At 52.6% G+C, this 15,736-nt stretch overlaps 6 protein-coding genes across 6 annotated transcripts; 3 read left to right on the top strand and 3 right to left on the bottom strand.

The window, feature by feature from the left end:
- Positions 1 to 1,988: 1,988 nt before the first annotated feature.
- VTN31DRAFT_6091 (uncharacterized protein) lies at positions 1,989 to 3,238 on the top strand (the record flags this gene model as incomplete). The annotated part of the gene is made up of 4 exons (XM_069406663.1): positions 1,989 to 2,084; positions 2,159 to 2,345; positions 2,439 to 2,955; positions 3,034 to 3,238. The coding sequence occupies 4 exons, from the start codon at positions 1,989 to 1,991 to the stop codon at positions 3,236 to 3,238; spliced, it is 1,005 nt and encodes a 334-aa protein (XP_069259173.1).
- Positions 3,239 to 3,460: 222 nt separating this feature from the next.
- VTN31DRAFT_6090 (uncharacterized protein) lies at positions 3,461 to 4,984 on the bottom strand (the record flags this gene model as incomplete). The annotated part of the gene is made up of 4 exons (XM_069406662.1): positions 3,461 to 4,334; positions 4,394 to 4,502; positions 4,577 to 4,715; positions 4,784 to 4,984. 4 exons carry the CDS (start codon positions 4,982 to 4,984, stop codon positions 3,461 to 3,463), a joined length of 1,323 nt encoding a protein of 440 aa, XP_069259172.1.
- A 412-nt stretch (positions 4,985 to 5,396) lies between these two features.
- Positions 5,397 to 8,140, top strand: VTN31DRAFT_6089 (uncharacterized protein; the record flags this gene model as incomplete). Its single annotated transcript, XM_069406660.1, has 4 exons — positions 5,397 to 5,495; positions 5,556 to 5,992; positions 6,044 to 7,394; positions 7,466 to 8,140. 4 exons carry the CDS (start codon positions 5,397 to 5,399, stop codon positions 8,138 to 8,140), a joined length of 2,562 nt encoding a protein of 853 aa, XP_069259171.1.
- A 129-nt stretch (positions 8,141 to 8,269) lies between these two features.
- VTN31DRAFT_6088 (uncharacterized protein) lies at positions 8,270 to 8,938 on the bottom strand (the record flags this gene model as incomplete). The annotated part of the gene is made up of 2 exons (XM_069406659.1): positions 8,270 to 8,382; positions 8,440 to 8,938. 2 exons carry the CDS (start codon positions 8,936 to 8,938, stop codon positions 8,270 to 8,272), a joined length of 612 nt encoding a protein of 203 aa, XP_069259170.1.
- A 1,445-nt stretch (positions 8,939 to 10,383) lies between these two features.
- Positions 10,384 to 10,932, top strand: VTN31DRAFT_6087 (uncharacterized protein; the record flags this gene model as incomplete). The annotated part of the gene is made up of 2 exons (XM_069406658.1): positions 10,384 to 10,538; positions 10,605 to 10,932. The coding sequence occupies 2 exons, from the start codon at positions 10,384 to 10,386 to the stop codon at positions 10,930 to 10,932; spliced, it is 483 nt and encodes a 160-aa protein (XP_069259169.1).
- A 3,063-nt stretch (positions 10,933 to 13,995) lies between these two features.
- Positions 13,996 to 15,185, bottom strand: VTN31DRAFT_6086 (uncharacterized protein; the record flags this gene model as incomplete). The annotated part of the gene is made up of 3 exons (XM_069406657.1): positions 13,996 to 14,493; positions 14,572 to 14,961; positions 15,027 to 15,185. The coding sequence occupies 3 exons, from the start codon at positions 15,183 to 15,185 to the stop codon at positions 13,996 to 13,998; spliced, it is 1,047 nt and encodes a 348-aa protein (XP_069259168.1).
- Between the last annotated feature and the right edge of the window lie 551 nt (positions 15,186 to 15,736).

The following is a 15,736-nucleotide window of genomic DNA, read 5'->3' as shown; positions in this document are numbered from 1 at the left end:
CAACTCTGTAATTACCGTCCGGTGGCCCTCTTCCGTCAAACATGCACACAGCGCGGAAGACCTCCAGGACCACAGCGCCTAGATTCCACAGGTCAGTGGAAGGGTCCGATGGCGCGCCCATGAGCACTTCTCGCGTGCGAAGGGCAAAGGGTAACCGGCTGTATCAGCTCGTAGAGATGTGAGTCCGTCCAGCTTGCCACACCCCAGCCATTTCAGGAGCTGGGTTGAGATTGTCCAGCTATCTATTGATGGGTCGAAGGCTGCCGGGTCAGCAGGGTTGTTGGGCAGATAGAGCTCGGAAATTCCCGAGTCAAATCTGGGATTTTGAACAAAGATGTTGTCGGGTTTAATGTCTGGGGGTGGTCAGAACTGCTACATAGCCTGAGTCATTCGACAACTGGATGTAGTACCCGTATAACTCCATCACTATGCGCACAGTCCCGCGCCAAAAGAAAGCTGAATAGTAAACCGCCGCAGGATAGAGTTGGGAATTATATGCTCGTCAGACCACGTTCCAAAGTTGCGAAGAGTCTCGCCCCATGACCGGGAAGTCACCCAAAGGATCTATCTCCCTGCAATTGTCAAGTCTTCGTGGTCAGTTTGTCGAGGAAACACTGCCAACTGGAATACTGCGTCAACTCGAATTGCTCTAAGTACTCCTCTTCTACTATAAGACACTGAAATGGAAGAATATCTGTCAGCCAGACAAGTGTGATTGAACCTAGAACAGAAGAATACAATGGAGTTTGGAGTCGGGATGCTGATCGTTTGTCCAGTTCTTCCTTGGGAATCATCGCAGCACCGCCTCGATGATCCCGCAAACACCACGCCCGAAAGGATCATTCACAAAGACGGACAGCCTCTGCCCTCTGGACAAGTCGTGTCTCTCTGGATGGTTCGTGATTAATGTCGCGGTTGCCCACGTGCTGTAGACTACTGAGACTTGATCGCTTTCGTTGCCTTTACCGAGAAAGGTTCCACTGGAGATTCTCAGCGAGTGCATGCTGCACGCCAGAGCTCCTCGTCAGTGTTCAATGCATGGACACAGACGCAAAATATGCAGCGAAAATTCATTCGTAGAGAACGTTACGGCGCGGGACAGGGCAGGGATAGAAGGGAAGATAAATGGAGTCATGGACCCTAAGGTTACGCGTGACCTTGTTTGCTTCATCGTCGCCCATTTTTGTGTAGGCTACTGTACTTGGATTGAAGCTACCGGTCAACTGAGAGACTACTATACTACTACCGTCCACCATCAAGGTCGATCGTGCAAGTTCTTTCGTATAATAAACTTATGGTTAGACGGACTTGTCCACAATTCTTGTAAACCGAGCGGATCCGGAGAAAAGTTCGTTGCAGTCTCTCCGTTAACCTTGAAGCCCACAGTCACTGCGGCATGCCGGGCGTTTGCGGTTAGGTAGCCAGTCAGCTCACGCTAGGAACGAGACCGGTGAGGGGTGACCGGGTTAGGTTTAATGATGTCACGTGACAATTACATCAGCGGGCCGTTCCTGGGCGAGTGCCGCGGCTGGAATGGGTCTTGTCCCTCTCAGGACCCTTCTGGAGAAGAGAAAGAGTTGTCCTTTTCGCAGGCAATATATGCCGGAATTCACGATTCTGAGAGCATCGAGCAGCCAGGAATGATCCGCCTCTTCCCATCGATAGTATAGTTCTTAGCCGACACACCTACCGAAATCGGAGATTTTCTGGAATGTTTCCGCCTTCGGGCCGGCCAGAGTTCAGATCAGAGTTTGGGCTAGGAAGAGCTAAGAGTACGAGTAATCATCTCTAAGCATCGGCTCTCGGAAGCGCGGCTCATTATCGCCTACGTCACCCAAATTTGCGTCCGGTTGCTTATTTTCCAGGTTTTTTACATTCTTGTGCTTTTCTTACATCCCGCTGTTGTCGTGCTGTGCTGAACTGAGTAATATATTTTCCGTTCCTGAGTGAAGCTACCAAGGAGCCGACAGTGCTCCATCCCCGCGGCCATGTCTCACTGGCCGCATTTCCCTTTTATCCCATACCCGCCGTCGAAGGCTGGGTATTGGAGTCCAGTAACATCGACCTTGAATTGGTGCGAGGAGGTAGGCGGCTGACAATTTGATGGAGTTGAATCATTCCGTGAAACTGTGACGGTGTGCGCTGACGACGAGGCCAGGACTACTATGCCACCCCATACTCCGCCGAGATCGTCAATTCGTTTACGAACCTCCTGTTTATCTGGCTCGGGATCAAGGGCATCCGGAATTGCCGTCGAGAAGGGCATGACCAGATTTTCCTGATCGCGTTCTGCGGGTACTTGCTGGTCGGGACCGGCAGTTTCCTTTTCCATTCCACCTTGAAATGCAAGTGATAACGATTTCATGGGTCAACATCACACGATGGGGGGAGAGAAACAGAAGAAGAATAACTATAGAACAACCTGCTGACCAGTGCAGATCCCATGCAACTCGTGGACGAGCTGTCCATGATCTACACCACTTGCCTCATGTGCTACGCGTCGTTCTCGTATGCAAAGACGAATACCGTTCGCGTCCTGATCGGTGTCGGCCTCACGGGGCTCGCCATCTTCATCACGCTGTATTACCACTACCTGCAGGACCCGGCCTTCCACCAGAACGCCTACGCGTTGCTGACCACGATTGTCGTCCTGCGCTCCATGTACACCATGGAGGTGAACCTACGCCCGCGATGGCGCAAGTCGCGCGAGGTGGATCGCCTCGCCCGCGAGAAATTGGGCCAGCCCGTGCCTACGAAAGAGCGCCAGCAGTTCGAGAATACGCGTGACAGCCAAGCCCTAAAAACCATGTGGTTCATGGTCGTCTTTGGGCTGAGCATGTTCCTTGGCGGGTTCGGCATTTGGACCCTTGATAATATCTACTGCAGCAAGCTGCGCGTCTGGAGAAGGCAGATTGGGCTTCCGTGGGGGTTATTGCTGGAAGGCCATGGGTGGTGGTAAGTGTTTAATTTTCCTTGATCCCATTCCCCACGTCTTTCCCAGGTTGACACGTTGATTGTGTGCCTACTACCTAGGCACCTCATGACCGGAATCGGCGCTTACCTCTACATCGTCTGGGGCATCTGGCTTCGGCACGTCCTGAATGGAAAACAGGACGAATACCACCTGGTGTGGCCGCGGATCTGGAACATCCCCGAGGTGGTCCGCACCCGCTCGCCGGCGCCGGCCGCCAAATCGAAATCTCGTCCCAACGGCGTCAACGGGAAGAAGGTCGAATGATTGGATATCTTTTGGGAATTCGGCTTTGCGATGGCTCTGTTATTTTTGTTAAATTGCTTATGATTACGATTATCGTTAAGTTTATCCTTATACCCATTTCTGGCTTAGAGTATGGGTTTGCTTTGCTATGAGAGAAAGAGAACAAAAAAAAAGAAAACGTCATGAATCATTTGGCATCTCACACACGTTACTAGATCTACTAGAGTCTAGAGAGGTTACTATTTACAACTTGGATTTATCGGCCTGGTTGTTCCGATCCCTGCCGGGCTTGGGCCCGATCTGTTTCATCCACCAGTCATCCACGGTCATCTTCTGCACCTTGGACCGCGCATGCCAGCGCGACGCAAACGTTTCCTCTTCCTCCCGCCACCGCCGCAGCTCCTGGCCGAGGAACCGCGCAATCGCATCCGCGCACTCCGTCGTCGCCTCCTGCGCGACGAGATGGCCCTTGCCTGGAAGTATCACGGACGAGACGCGGCCGGCCGCAACACCACCGTTGCCGCCGTCACCCGTGCCGGTGTTGCGCAGCTTCTGCTCGATGTGCGCCGGCGTGCTGACCTCGGACTTTTCGCCGAAGATGTATAGCACGCTGGGCCGCACGTGCGGTAGCTGCGCCGCGATGGCGTACGGCTCCGCGCGGTAGAACACGTAGCCCGCGGGCAGGTCGTGTGGAATGTCCGGGTGGCGGACACGGTCGATCGCGGGGCTGTTCCCGGGCTTGTCGTGGTCGTAGTTGGGCCGCGAGAAGGTGAAGACTTCCTGGTGCCGTGTGGTGGTGAGTGTTACCGGCTTGTCGGATGAGTTTTCGGTGGTAGTTGTCGTTGGGTAGATCGCCGTGGGCAACTCCCGCAGGCCATGCCGGATCCACCGCTCCAGCACCCGTGAATCCCATGACTGGTAGAACGGGCTGCGTCGGAAACTCTCCGCCGCGGCTTCTCTCGACGGCCACAGGTCGCGGCGGTGTGTCGATAGGCGTGTGTTGATAGGGACCCGCAGTCCGTTGTACTCGGCGTCGGTCACTGGCTGTCTCTGGATGACGGGGTCGAGGAGTACTAGGCTGTGCAGGAGACGGGGATGGAAGAGTGAGAGGGCGGTCCTGGATGAGAATTAGTATTCTGTGCTTTTTTTTTATTTTCTTGAGGAGATTACGCATACAGCTGAGCGCCACCCATGCTGTGTCCAATGCCGACGATGGGCCGCGGCATCTCATCCCGCTTAAGGTTGATCAAGTGAAGAAGGTCGCGCGTGTGATCCAACCAGCTTGCTAGCAAACCTATCAGCCTACAGACCTTTTTTTTTTTTTCCAACGCAAAGACAGCCAAAGAAGGGGATTCGTACGGTCATTCCCTAGCTTCTCCTCGTTCAGAACACTGCTCTCCCCCTGATGTGCAACGTCCGCGATCCAAATTGAGCGGATCCGGAAACCATGTTGCTTGGATCGCGCTAGGAGGTCCTCCCATAGCGGCTCGTACAGTTCCTTGCCAATATCAGCCATCAGCCCTGAACATGAAAACGTCAATGGCAGCGACGGGGTTTTTGACACACCTTGGGAAAGCCATTCGCATGCGCGCCAACAATGGTCACGTCGCCCGGCTGCGAATGGGGATTGTCCCGCGGGATATACTGATTGACGTGCAGCACGAGAGTGTCCTCCTGCGTCGTTGATGTCGCCTGGGGATATTCGCGGATATACTGGCCGGGGAGGACATGGTGGACGATGCGAAAGGGAAATTCGGACGGCGACATGGTACCGGTGTTGCAATCCTATGGCAAATTTTTGATCACATATTATAGTTACCAGCACCTTGGTTTGTGTAGCAGAACCTGGCAGTTTATACCACCGCGCTCCATTGTACCAGCTCCATGCTCATCGGCGTCGATCAATGTCAGATAGCCGGCATCTAAGATTAGATCGGCCGTTGAGCCGAGGTTCATCGGCCGATACTGATTGGATACTACTCGTACGCCGTATCGTGACTAATCAACGATTACTTAGTTATTTCACGTGACCCGGCGTCTCGGCCAACGCGTGTGCGGGTCGCGATCCGAGCCGCGTCCGGCGTGATTGGATCATTCAACACCTCCGCTGAGTAGTTGAGGCGATTGTTTACTCCATGAATTCGTGAAGTCGGACAGAACTCTGGTGCAGGATAACGCCATGGGCGATCAAGGTCGAACAGAACCCGCCCCGCTGCTGGGCCAGTGCAAGATCTGCATCATGTGCTCGGCAGATCTGAGCGAGGATGTTGCGATGCAGGTGGGAAAACTCACAATCGAAAACGATCAAAGAACGATCAGTGATTGACGACAACGCCAGTTGAGCACCGAGATCGAAAGCCGCGGCGGCGAGGTCATTGTGCACTATCCCCCCGCGCCACTCTCTCCCATCGAGCAGTTCACGCACATCATCTCCGCCACGGTCGATTTCCCCGAGTACCAACAAGCCTGCGACGCGCTGATCCCCGTTGTCCGCCCGCAGTGGCTGCAGACGTCCATCACGAGAAACAAGCTCTTGAACCCGCGCCAATTCAGCCCGGACCCGCGTCTCTTCTTCAGCGACGTCACTGTGACCTGCGGTGATATCCCCGACGGCGATAAGGATGCCATTATCGGTGGTGTGCTTGCGATGGGTGGGATCTACTCGCCGCGCATCACACAGCAGGTCACGCATTTGGTGGATCTGACATTGGACTCGGACAAGGCTAAGCTCGTCCGCGCCAAGGGCCTGCCCATCACGATCGTGTTGCCGCATTGGTGAGTTTCATCGTCAAATGACTTGGGCGGTTCTTAACTGAGTCAAATTAGGTTCGACGACTGTCTCAAGCTTGGACGCCGTATCGAGGAACGTCCCTATACGTTGCCCGATCCAGAGATTCTGAACGCCCGCCCGGATGAACCAATCCGCTCAGCCCACAACAGAGACATCGCTGGTGCGGTCACTCCCATGCCTCGCGAGCTGCCGGAAGCACTCACCGAGAAGACGCGTGAGCTGAATGTTCTCCGAAACAAGCGTGTGATGCTCTCCTCCGATCTCGGGATCGGCTCTCATCTGCTCGCGTCTATTGAGGAGGTGATTGTCAAAGCCGGAGGAACCGTAGTCAAGAACCTTAATAAGGCGGATATCTACATCTGTAGATACCGCGAGGGAGCCGAGTACCGAGCAGCGTCGCGCGCGAACAAAGAAGTCGGCAATCTGGCGTGGCTCTACTACATCATTACGCACAACAGATGGACGTCCCCTCTCCGACGGCTTCTGCACTACCCCGTCTCTCGCGAGGGCATCCCCGGATTCAAGGGCCTCCGCATCAGCTTATCCAACTACGCGGGCGAAGCACGTGCCTATCTCGAGCATCTGATTATTGCTACCGGCGCCGAGTGCACTAAGACTTTGAAGAATGACAACACCCATCTGATCACGGCACATGACACCAGCGAGAAGTGTGCCGCAGCCAGGGAGTGGGGGCTGCACGTTGTCAACCACCTCTGGCTCGAGGAGAGCTACGCCAAGTGGAAGATGATGCCCGTGTCCGACCCCCGGTATACCCATTTTCCGAAGAGAACGAATCTCGGAGAGGTGGCTGGGCAGACTAGGTTGGACCGCGACTTGCTGGAGCGCATTTTCTTCCCTGCCGACTCGGCCGACGACGACGCGCGAGTCATGCAACAAAAGGACCAAGATGTGGCCTCCAAGGCCGATGCCGCGAAACCTTCTAAACGCTCCGCGAAAGAGAAGTCCGAGTCTGACAAGAAGACCAACAAAGCATCATCGGCTCCTGCCAAACCAACTACTCCGTCGCGCACTGCTGTCGCCGACGGCAAGGAGAACACCACGCCTCTGACGACGAGCAGCAGGAAATCCAAGGAGGCTGCCGCTGCACGCTTACAGGAGATTGTGCCAGATATCTTACTCTACGAGAAGGAGAAGAAGCGAGCCGGAGGAGTCATCTACGGCGGCCGACGCTCAGAAGATTTGATCGTGCCGACAAACAGCAAGAAGCGGCGCTCGATCGACGCCCAAGAGGATGGGGATGAGGCCGAAGAGGACAAAGCGGACAGCAAACGCCAGAAGAAGACCAAGACGCCGATCAAGATGTACATGGTGGTGACTGCCTATGATCGATGGGTGGGGAATACGAAACGAGAAGATGCAGACAGGGTTTGTCCATTTCTATCTTCTTTGTCTAGGCGAGGGGAAGGGAAAATGCCAAGAACTAACGTTTGATACAGCGTCAGCTTCGGGAGCTGGGAATAGTGATCGCACCGGATGCAAAGAAATGCACCCATCTAGCCGCGCCGTCGATCCGGCGAACGGCGAAATTCGTCAGCGCGCTGGCATATGCGCCGGAGGTTATCAGCACAGACTATCTAACGGAATGCCTCGCAAAGAAGGAACTCCTAGACACGAGGGACTTCGCCCTGGTGGACGAAGCATCCGAGAAAAAGTTTGGCTTCTCGCTCGCCGAGTCCCGAAAGCGGGCGGCCAAGAACAAGAACAAGCTCCTCCGCGGCTACCGGATCTGCTGCGCGGAGAACATTCACGGCGGGTTCGACACGTACAAGTCCATCGCTGAGGCGAACGGGGCCGAGTGCACGCTCTTCCGCGGCCGCGTGTCGATGAACTTTCGTACCCGAGCGGACAGCGCTGACTCGGCGAGTCCGCCGGAAAGCGACGACGAGGAGCAGAGACATCCGGAAGGGCACGATAGCATCTACCTGCTGAGCGCAGCCACGGCGGAACATGCGAAGCTGTGGCCGCGGTTCCGACAGCTGGTGCGTGACGCGGGCAAGACGCCGCGGATCGTGCATGTAAATTGGTTGCTGGACATTGCCATGTCGCAGGAGATTCGATGGAAGGATGAGTACGAGCTGGACGAGTCCAAAATCACGGAGGAGGCGGAATGATTTCTGAGATGCCGACATGTGTTTTTGCGACGACCATGTAGATATGAACGGCGCACACGTTGCAGGTTGGATGGACAGGCTCCTCCTCCGGCGTTAGAGGAGTTTCATGCAGGAATTGAGGGATCAAATTCAGAAGAACTTGACACCCTTTTCATCCTCGTTACCAAAGACCTGGGCCTTGCCGCGTTTAACAAGAACCTGGAGAGCCTTGAGAAAAGCCTCCTGATCCATACCATGGAATTCTAACCACATTCGTCAGTCTCTCAACCAGGCGGAGGACTCCAACCAGGAAACCATACCTTGCCCAATCGTCGCATCTCCATGCACCAACTCATACACCGTCAACACCGTATTCTTCTGCGCCGTCTCTTCGATCCACTCCATGAGCGAATCCGCCCATTCCTCCGGCCGGCGCCACCAGATCCAGGCAACCGTCTTCTCCGCAGGCGACACCCACTCCGCTCTCCTCCCACCACCGGCCTCCTTTTCATCGTCACCGGGTCGACTCATCCAGTCGATCACGCGCCGCGCCTCGGCCATCCCCAGCCGCTTCTTCAGCCGCGCATTGTGGAACAAGGGTGTCTCGAGCGCCTCGGCGAGATTCAGCCGAAAGATGCGATGGTGGCGGCACCAGGAGAGGATGAGGGATGACCAGTGCTTCAGCTGGGCTTGCTGCGTTGCGGTGTTGGGCTGTAGGGTGTAGAACGGTGGGAAGTTGTAGATTTCGGGGAATTGGAATTGAGAGTCGGGCGGTGCGAGGTCCGGTTGTGCGCCGGTTGAGTTGGTACTAGGTGCCATTGTCGGTGTCGATCCTGGATATTGTCCAAGCGGGAGTTGTGTCGACGTTCGAAGGACCCTGCTCTAAGTCCAGGCTGTCAGTCAACGTTCAGCGTTTGGGCTACTGTATCAGATCTGATACCTCCAGATTCACACGTGATTTCAGTGACCCTGTCGGAATCGCCCTAAACTATTTATGATATAACCTACTGAGTAAGTAACTTACTTAGTTACTCCGTAGTGCGCCTCTCACTTGGAATCTTAGCCTAAACTGGTTAGAGTATACCCTAACCCTAACCAGGTAAGGACTAGCTTCCCGTGGAGCTGGGTAGGGTTCGGACAATCAATCTACATACTCCGACAAGTCTTCGGTTTCGAATGAGGTCACGGTCTCTGTCTACGGAGTAACAGAGCTCTCAAAACAAGCAATTGACTGATGAGAAGATCACTTGAGCCTCGAATATTGTACCTATAGCGAGCTGCTCGAGTCTAGAACCCACTAGGACTGGAATCGAGGCGTGACGTGAATCGTGCAAAGCTGATCTGCAGAGAACAAACATTCAGCGGGACGGTTGATGAACTGCAAATGCCGTAATAATGGACCAGGGAACAAATCGGACAGCTGAGAGCAAACATGGAGAGGGTCAGCCCAGCTCTGATCTCTGCCCAGTTTAACCAGGATGCCAGTCTCCCAGGCTGAGTTCTTCCATCTCAGCTGAATGAATCGCACGACACGATGGACAGGACGGGAAATAATCAATTTCCCCTGCCAGATTCGAACGCTCGATTTGTTACCCTCAGGCATCAATGGACGCGATGCAGAGGTACTTTTCAGTCCAACACCATCGCGAAACTTGATTACGATGATCGCCATGATTCCCGAGTCGGGAGGGATAAAAAATGATCGTATCCTTGATATCTGGTAAAAAAGCAATCGAGACGTAGAAAAGAATCATGGATTCTGTTGTGGTTGGCTCATGTAAAAAGAGTTACAGGCGCCTTCATGTCTTCCTCATGTTTGCTCTGACCATGTAACTCCCCATGCTATCCTTGAGGCGTGGGGTGTCTGACTGGGAAGATTCAGCCATCATCCACCACTAGACCACCGCCTCTCAACATGTATTGCTAGTTCTTGCTTGCAATGGATTATAAGCCTCACTTCTGGGTCCCTGACCGGCGTGAATCAGCTACTAACTACTAGTACTTTCCAATTCCAGCTATCCAACTACTGAATCTAGCAACTTCGCACATTACTCCTTTTGGCACAAAGCATCTGAATGTACTGACTTTTGATAGTGCACTGGACAAAAGCCATGGCATCTCCAATGTGAAACCTCTGCGATAGCATCATGCCATGTCCAGTGGGGAGTCTTTCATGCGATTCAGCCCGACTACACCGATTCCTCCCCGGGTTTGTTGCTTGTTGCATCTCCATCCTGAGCTAGAACAAAGCTCACATCGACGCCATGGGCAAGTCCAAAAAGAAGTCCATGAGTCGATCCTCCTACCGCGAACAGCAGTACAGCGCGCAGCAGAGCGGCGAGCAAATAGCGCTGCCCAAGAAGCGATTTTTCCGGCAGCGCGCGCATGCAAATCCGTTTTCTGACCATGCGCTGGACTAGTGAGTTTTCCGCCTTAGTTGGACACCAGGGCGAGCTTTGCTGATAATATGTGCATCCATTGACAGTCCCCCGAGTCCCGAGCATATGGTTTGGTCCGTACATTTCCCCGCGTTTGTTGACCCCGATCCCACAAGAACGACCATCACCGGAGCCAGGAAGTTGGTCAAGGATATAGGCAACCTTGGGAATGCTTCTAACCTGATATCAGATGGGATCTTCCACCAACAGTCCGAGGCCCTTATCAACCCTGTAATCTTGAAACACTTTGATTCTGTCCAATATCAACATGATGAGTTGAAGCGGAACACGGGTCTAGACACGAGCGGTCTTTCCCTTACATTTGATAGTACATTGATGCGCGAAACCCGTCGCACCCATCTGGCATTATTCTGAGGAGCTTACCACTAAAGGGCAGATGTTGAATGGGCGTCAAAAGCATTGTCAAAAGAGCAGCGTAGCTTCATCGTTGAGTTTATCAACAGACAGTTCGAATCGTCAGCAACGTGTTCAGTTTTGAGTGCTCCGTCCTTTTAACAAGGGCCTCCGGGACGTATGCTGCCCTGATATGGGATCAGGATGTCCGAGCCCTAACCTACGATCGGTCCAGTCCCAAAACAACGCGCAGCTGTCTGATTATTAATTGCTCTTGGGTAGTAGGTGATTAACCATGGATTAATGACGCACAGAGCGAAAGCACAATCCCAGGAAATCGTGCCATCCACAACAGGCCGCATCTAAGGTTGAAGCAGCTGAGCCACAGGACATGCTAGTTCGGTATCTTCGTCAACGGGGCTGTTCATGAATGTTGGTTGCCTTCACTGGCTCCATTTGTTGCAATGTGCCTTTTGACAACTCTTATGATCAGCACCATGAGATCCATAAGATCCATTCATCGGATTCAGTTTGCCAAGGAAGAGTGATCACAACCCTAAAAATACATCCCCCTCCCGTCGAGCCACCCGCGTTTGTTACGTCCTATGGAACTTAGCAAGCAGCTCGTCGTTCACAAACAAGCACTAGTAGTAATTCACAAGATTTGCTGCGCGACGGTGCTCTAGAATCAATTTACTTCCGTTGTAGAGAGTACCTTCTTACTTTCCGAGACGCGAATCCCATCTCTTTCTTTCGCAAACTGGTTCTGAAAAAAGCCAACATCGACACGATTTAGCTAAGGCAGGCTATTGGAGATGACAGCGTTCAACTAGGCCAATAGGTACAACATCGGACACATGTTTCTCCTAGGCAATCCGAGATATCGCGTCTCTGCCAGGCTATCTTTGTGATTTGTATGAGTGGGATGTTCAGGTGACAGTAGTACTGTTAGAGCAGTGAAGAAGCTACTCTGTGTCATGACTTAGTGTCACCAAGTATGATTGAAAACTGAATTAGAGTCGAACCACCTGACTCAAAGATTTGACTCATTAGCGGAAGGGAAAGTATAAACATGTGCACAATCCAGAGGTCGCAGTACCCAGACGACATCGCAGTAGCAGCAACACTCCGGCTCTGGGAAAGAACGGGAGGGCTGGTTTTCCCATGCTCTTCCGTTCAAAAACAGACTCTGCTAAAGACTCGGAGTCACTTCGGCAATCATGCAGAGACTGTTCCGCCGGGCAGTGATTTGCCCGGATCGGGACAAGAATACTGTACTCTCTTACGCGTTACTGTGATGCGTGTCCATCCCACACCTTTCCCCAATAAGCACAAGCATGATACCGGTAACGGACAGCGACGTTGTTGGCTGCGCTAAGGACAGAAGCGGTTCTAACAACATGATCGGCATGGTGCTGATGAAACTCAATGCGAGACCGCAACAAAAACCACGAACACAAGCTTTGGGCCACAGATTTCTGGATATCATCCATCACCGAGTTTGAGTTCGAAAAGGAAGATATCATGAAAAAACGAGGCGAAGATCTTAGGATGCTGCCAGTCAAAATTACAGGCCCTTGGTGAGTCAGTTGTCAAGTCTGATGGCTCAGTCAGTCGTGCTGAGACCTCCGTCACTTATGCCAACTTGATACAGTAGTAGTTCCCCCAGCCAAAGGCGATGACGAAAGCGATAAAGCTTGTTGAGCGATGGTTTGTCCAAGGTAAATTGTGGCTTGACAATGGGAATAATACCTCAAAGGCATCGGCTGGAAAGGCGAGAGAATATCTGTAAACATAGACAGCAAAAGACTCAGGTTAGTATTAGCTGAGCTGAGATCCTTAATAGGCTACGATTGCTTACCTGAAAATTCAACCAGATTCCTTCAATAGCACCCATTAGCAGCAGGCGAACGGTGCGACACAGAGGGAGAGCCATGCTGAGAGTATATAATGAGTGACAACTTTCATACGAGAAGAAGTCGAAGCATCGCGAACTTTGTTTTCCCGCCATAGGGTCCATTTTAGTTTCAGATGCCAGCAGTCGGCCGTCAGGTGAGAAGGCAACAGATTCAACTTCTCAAAGTGAAGTTACCACCTTGGTAAACCTGCGATTGCTTTCGATCATCAAAGCTCTGGGGTGGGGGAAGACCAAGAGTGAAGCTGGAGGAATACACTTCCAACTGTTTGTCGTCCTTGAGGATAAACCATCGTGCATAGACGTCCGCACCTCTCTCCAACAGTAGCTCCACCACGTATTGTGGCTCTTGAAGCAGCAGCACCTCTCTCCAGCAACAGCTGCACTTCAAATTCCATGGTTTTCATGGTTCGTGAAGGAGCAGCTTGGAAAAGCACGTCTGTTTTGCACGTCTGTTATAGATGAGCCTATGATGTCTCAGTATTTTATACAACCCGAATTCTGCTCAGAATGAAATACCTGTACCAGAAACCATAGTAGTCTTAATGATAATCCTCAGACTCCCAGTACAAGTTCCAGAGTACTACTCAATAGTATTTCCATCCTGGAACGAAATGCGGTTCAGGAGCTTCGAGAATTGAGTCCAGTGCAGCAACTTGGTTTCATGCTCGTTCCAAGTGCTGAGCCTAGCAACAAAGGCATCGCAGTTTGGCGACGAGTTTTTGATAGAGTTAAATGGCGCTCACAATGGATTGCGCCGTGCCCTATTATTTGATAACCTGCGGGTATTCTTTCTCAGGTTGGTACGCCTCATACTTCGAGGCAGCGCAGAAAGGGAATCATAAGCATGTCCTTTGTATCAATTGTAAATCAAAGTAGCATCCTTTTGACTTTCTGAGTAAGTGCCACAGCCTCATTATTATTTGGATAGTACTATTGACGGGGCGGAGAGACTTGAGTCGGGTCTTGATATTTTCCATATATGTGATCATTATGATAGTATCGAGGAGTCAAGCAAGGATTGAATCGAGAGAATGCCTCGGATAAGTTACTATATTGAATCCTCGATTAACTATCATGTCCTTTCTCATTCACTCAATCACAGGATGCAACCTTTGGCCAAAGCCAACTGGCTTTTCCACCTGATGGGCATTATCCACAGTTAGGCATTAGTCTATCACAATCCCAACCTTTCCAAAATGACGCTGCTGCCACATGTACTTGTGAGCCTCCCGCGCCTTATCCAGTGAAAAGACTTGCTTGTCGATGACGGGCTTGATGTTCTTCGCCTCAATGGCCCGGACCATATCCTCCATCTGCGCTCTGGAGCCGACAACGACCCCCCGGAGGGTGCAGACGTGCTTCAAAGCATCAGGAACGCCCAGATCGGAGGTGGAGCTTCCTTTTGGCCCACCAAGGAAGCCGATGATACTAATCACTCCTTCGAGTTTGATGGCCTTCATACTCTGTTCCAGAGACGCTTGGCCACCAACCTCTAGGATGTGGTCGACTCCTTCGCCATCTGGAGTGAGCTTGCGAGCGGTCTCGCCCCAATTTGGATCCTCCTTGTAGTTGATGACATGATCGGCGCCGAGTTTCTTGAGGGTCTCGGCTTTTTGAGCGGAAGATGTGGTCGCAATGACTCGAGCGCCGGCGGCTTTGGCGAACTGCAGGCCGTGTCAGTACCATCATTCGCTAGAAAATAGTCATGAATTAGTAGTATGAGCCGAGGAAGGGAATCGCACCTGGAGTCCGAAAATGCTGACACCACCTGTCCCCTGTACCAGGACCGTCTGGCCAGGCTGCAGTGGCTTCAACCCGTAGAGTGCATTCCAGCTCGTCAGGCCGGCACAGGTGAGCGTTGCCGACTCGACAAAGTTGAGGTTACTTGGAGCGCGCACAAGGCCATTCTCGTTGAACACGGCATACTGTCTCAGAGTACCATCCAATGCGCCGCCGAGACCCGTGCCAACGGAGACGGTATCAATGGGGCCGTACTGGTGGCCCTGGTTGAACAAGGTGATCACTCGATCGCCCTGCTTCCATCGGGTCACCTTGGACCCAACAGCGACAACCTCACCGGCGCCATCGGACCCAGCAACGAGAGGGGAGCGGATAGGAAACGGGTACAAGCCCTACATCGTCAACATCCAGCATTACGGAGAGGTGCCCTGCGGGGTCAGAGATTCTGGGACTATACCTTTGGAATGATCAAATCACGGTAATTTAGCGAAGCACCGCGCAGATGCACCAGGACCTCATTCTCACCAACGGGCGGAATGGGGGCTTCGGTAAAGGCGAGATCCTCGAAGCCATTCAGGCCTTTAATAACCCACTGCTTTGTCGAAGTGGGAGCCATGGTTGCCAATCATTGGGCGGGCCTATGAAAAATCCAAATGCTTTCTCGTCCGTGTCTGAGCAGAGGACGATGGCGGTACAGTCGTGAATCTTCCCCGTTTATATACCATGGTGTCAAGCCGGCCGAACAAGTGCGTGATGGAAGTGCCGAGGAATCTGATGGGCGAAGACATCGGATGACAAATACGAGTACATGATCCAGACTAGGGGTCAGACGACACTCGATGACGCTTGGTGACGCGTGCATTTCCAGGACATGATAGTACTATACTAGACTATTATTAATGGATGAACTGGTGACGCGCGGAGACGCGAAGCCTCTGATCCGTCAACGGGCAATCGTTAACCAGGGATCCTTCTTGCTTTCTCTCCAGGATGGCAGACTCCGGGGACTACCCTTCCCCCTCTCCCCGAGCTAGAGCGTCTGAAACCCTTATGCCAAAGGCTCCGTCGCATCTTAGTATTCAATGGTCATGAAGATTTCACGAGGACGCCGAAGGGTCTCTATGAGCTCATGACTGAAGCTTTTGACCAGGCAATTGATGGCCATGG

The sequence above is a fragment of the Thermomyces dupontii genome, assembly GCF_041956625.1.
Source record: "Thermomyces dupontii strain NRRL 2155 unplaced genomic scaffold VTN31scaffold_6, whole genome shotgun sequence".
NCBI classification, from domain to species: domain Eukaryota; kingdom Fungi; phylum Ascomycota; class Eurotiomycetes; order Eurotiales; family Trichocomaceae; genus Thermomyces; species Thermomyces dupontii.
Note: the sequence above shows the minus strand (reverse complement) of the source record. Positions and strands in the feature narration are given on the sequence as shown.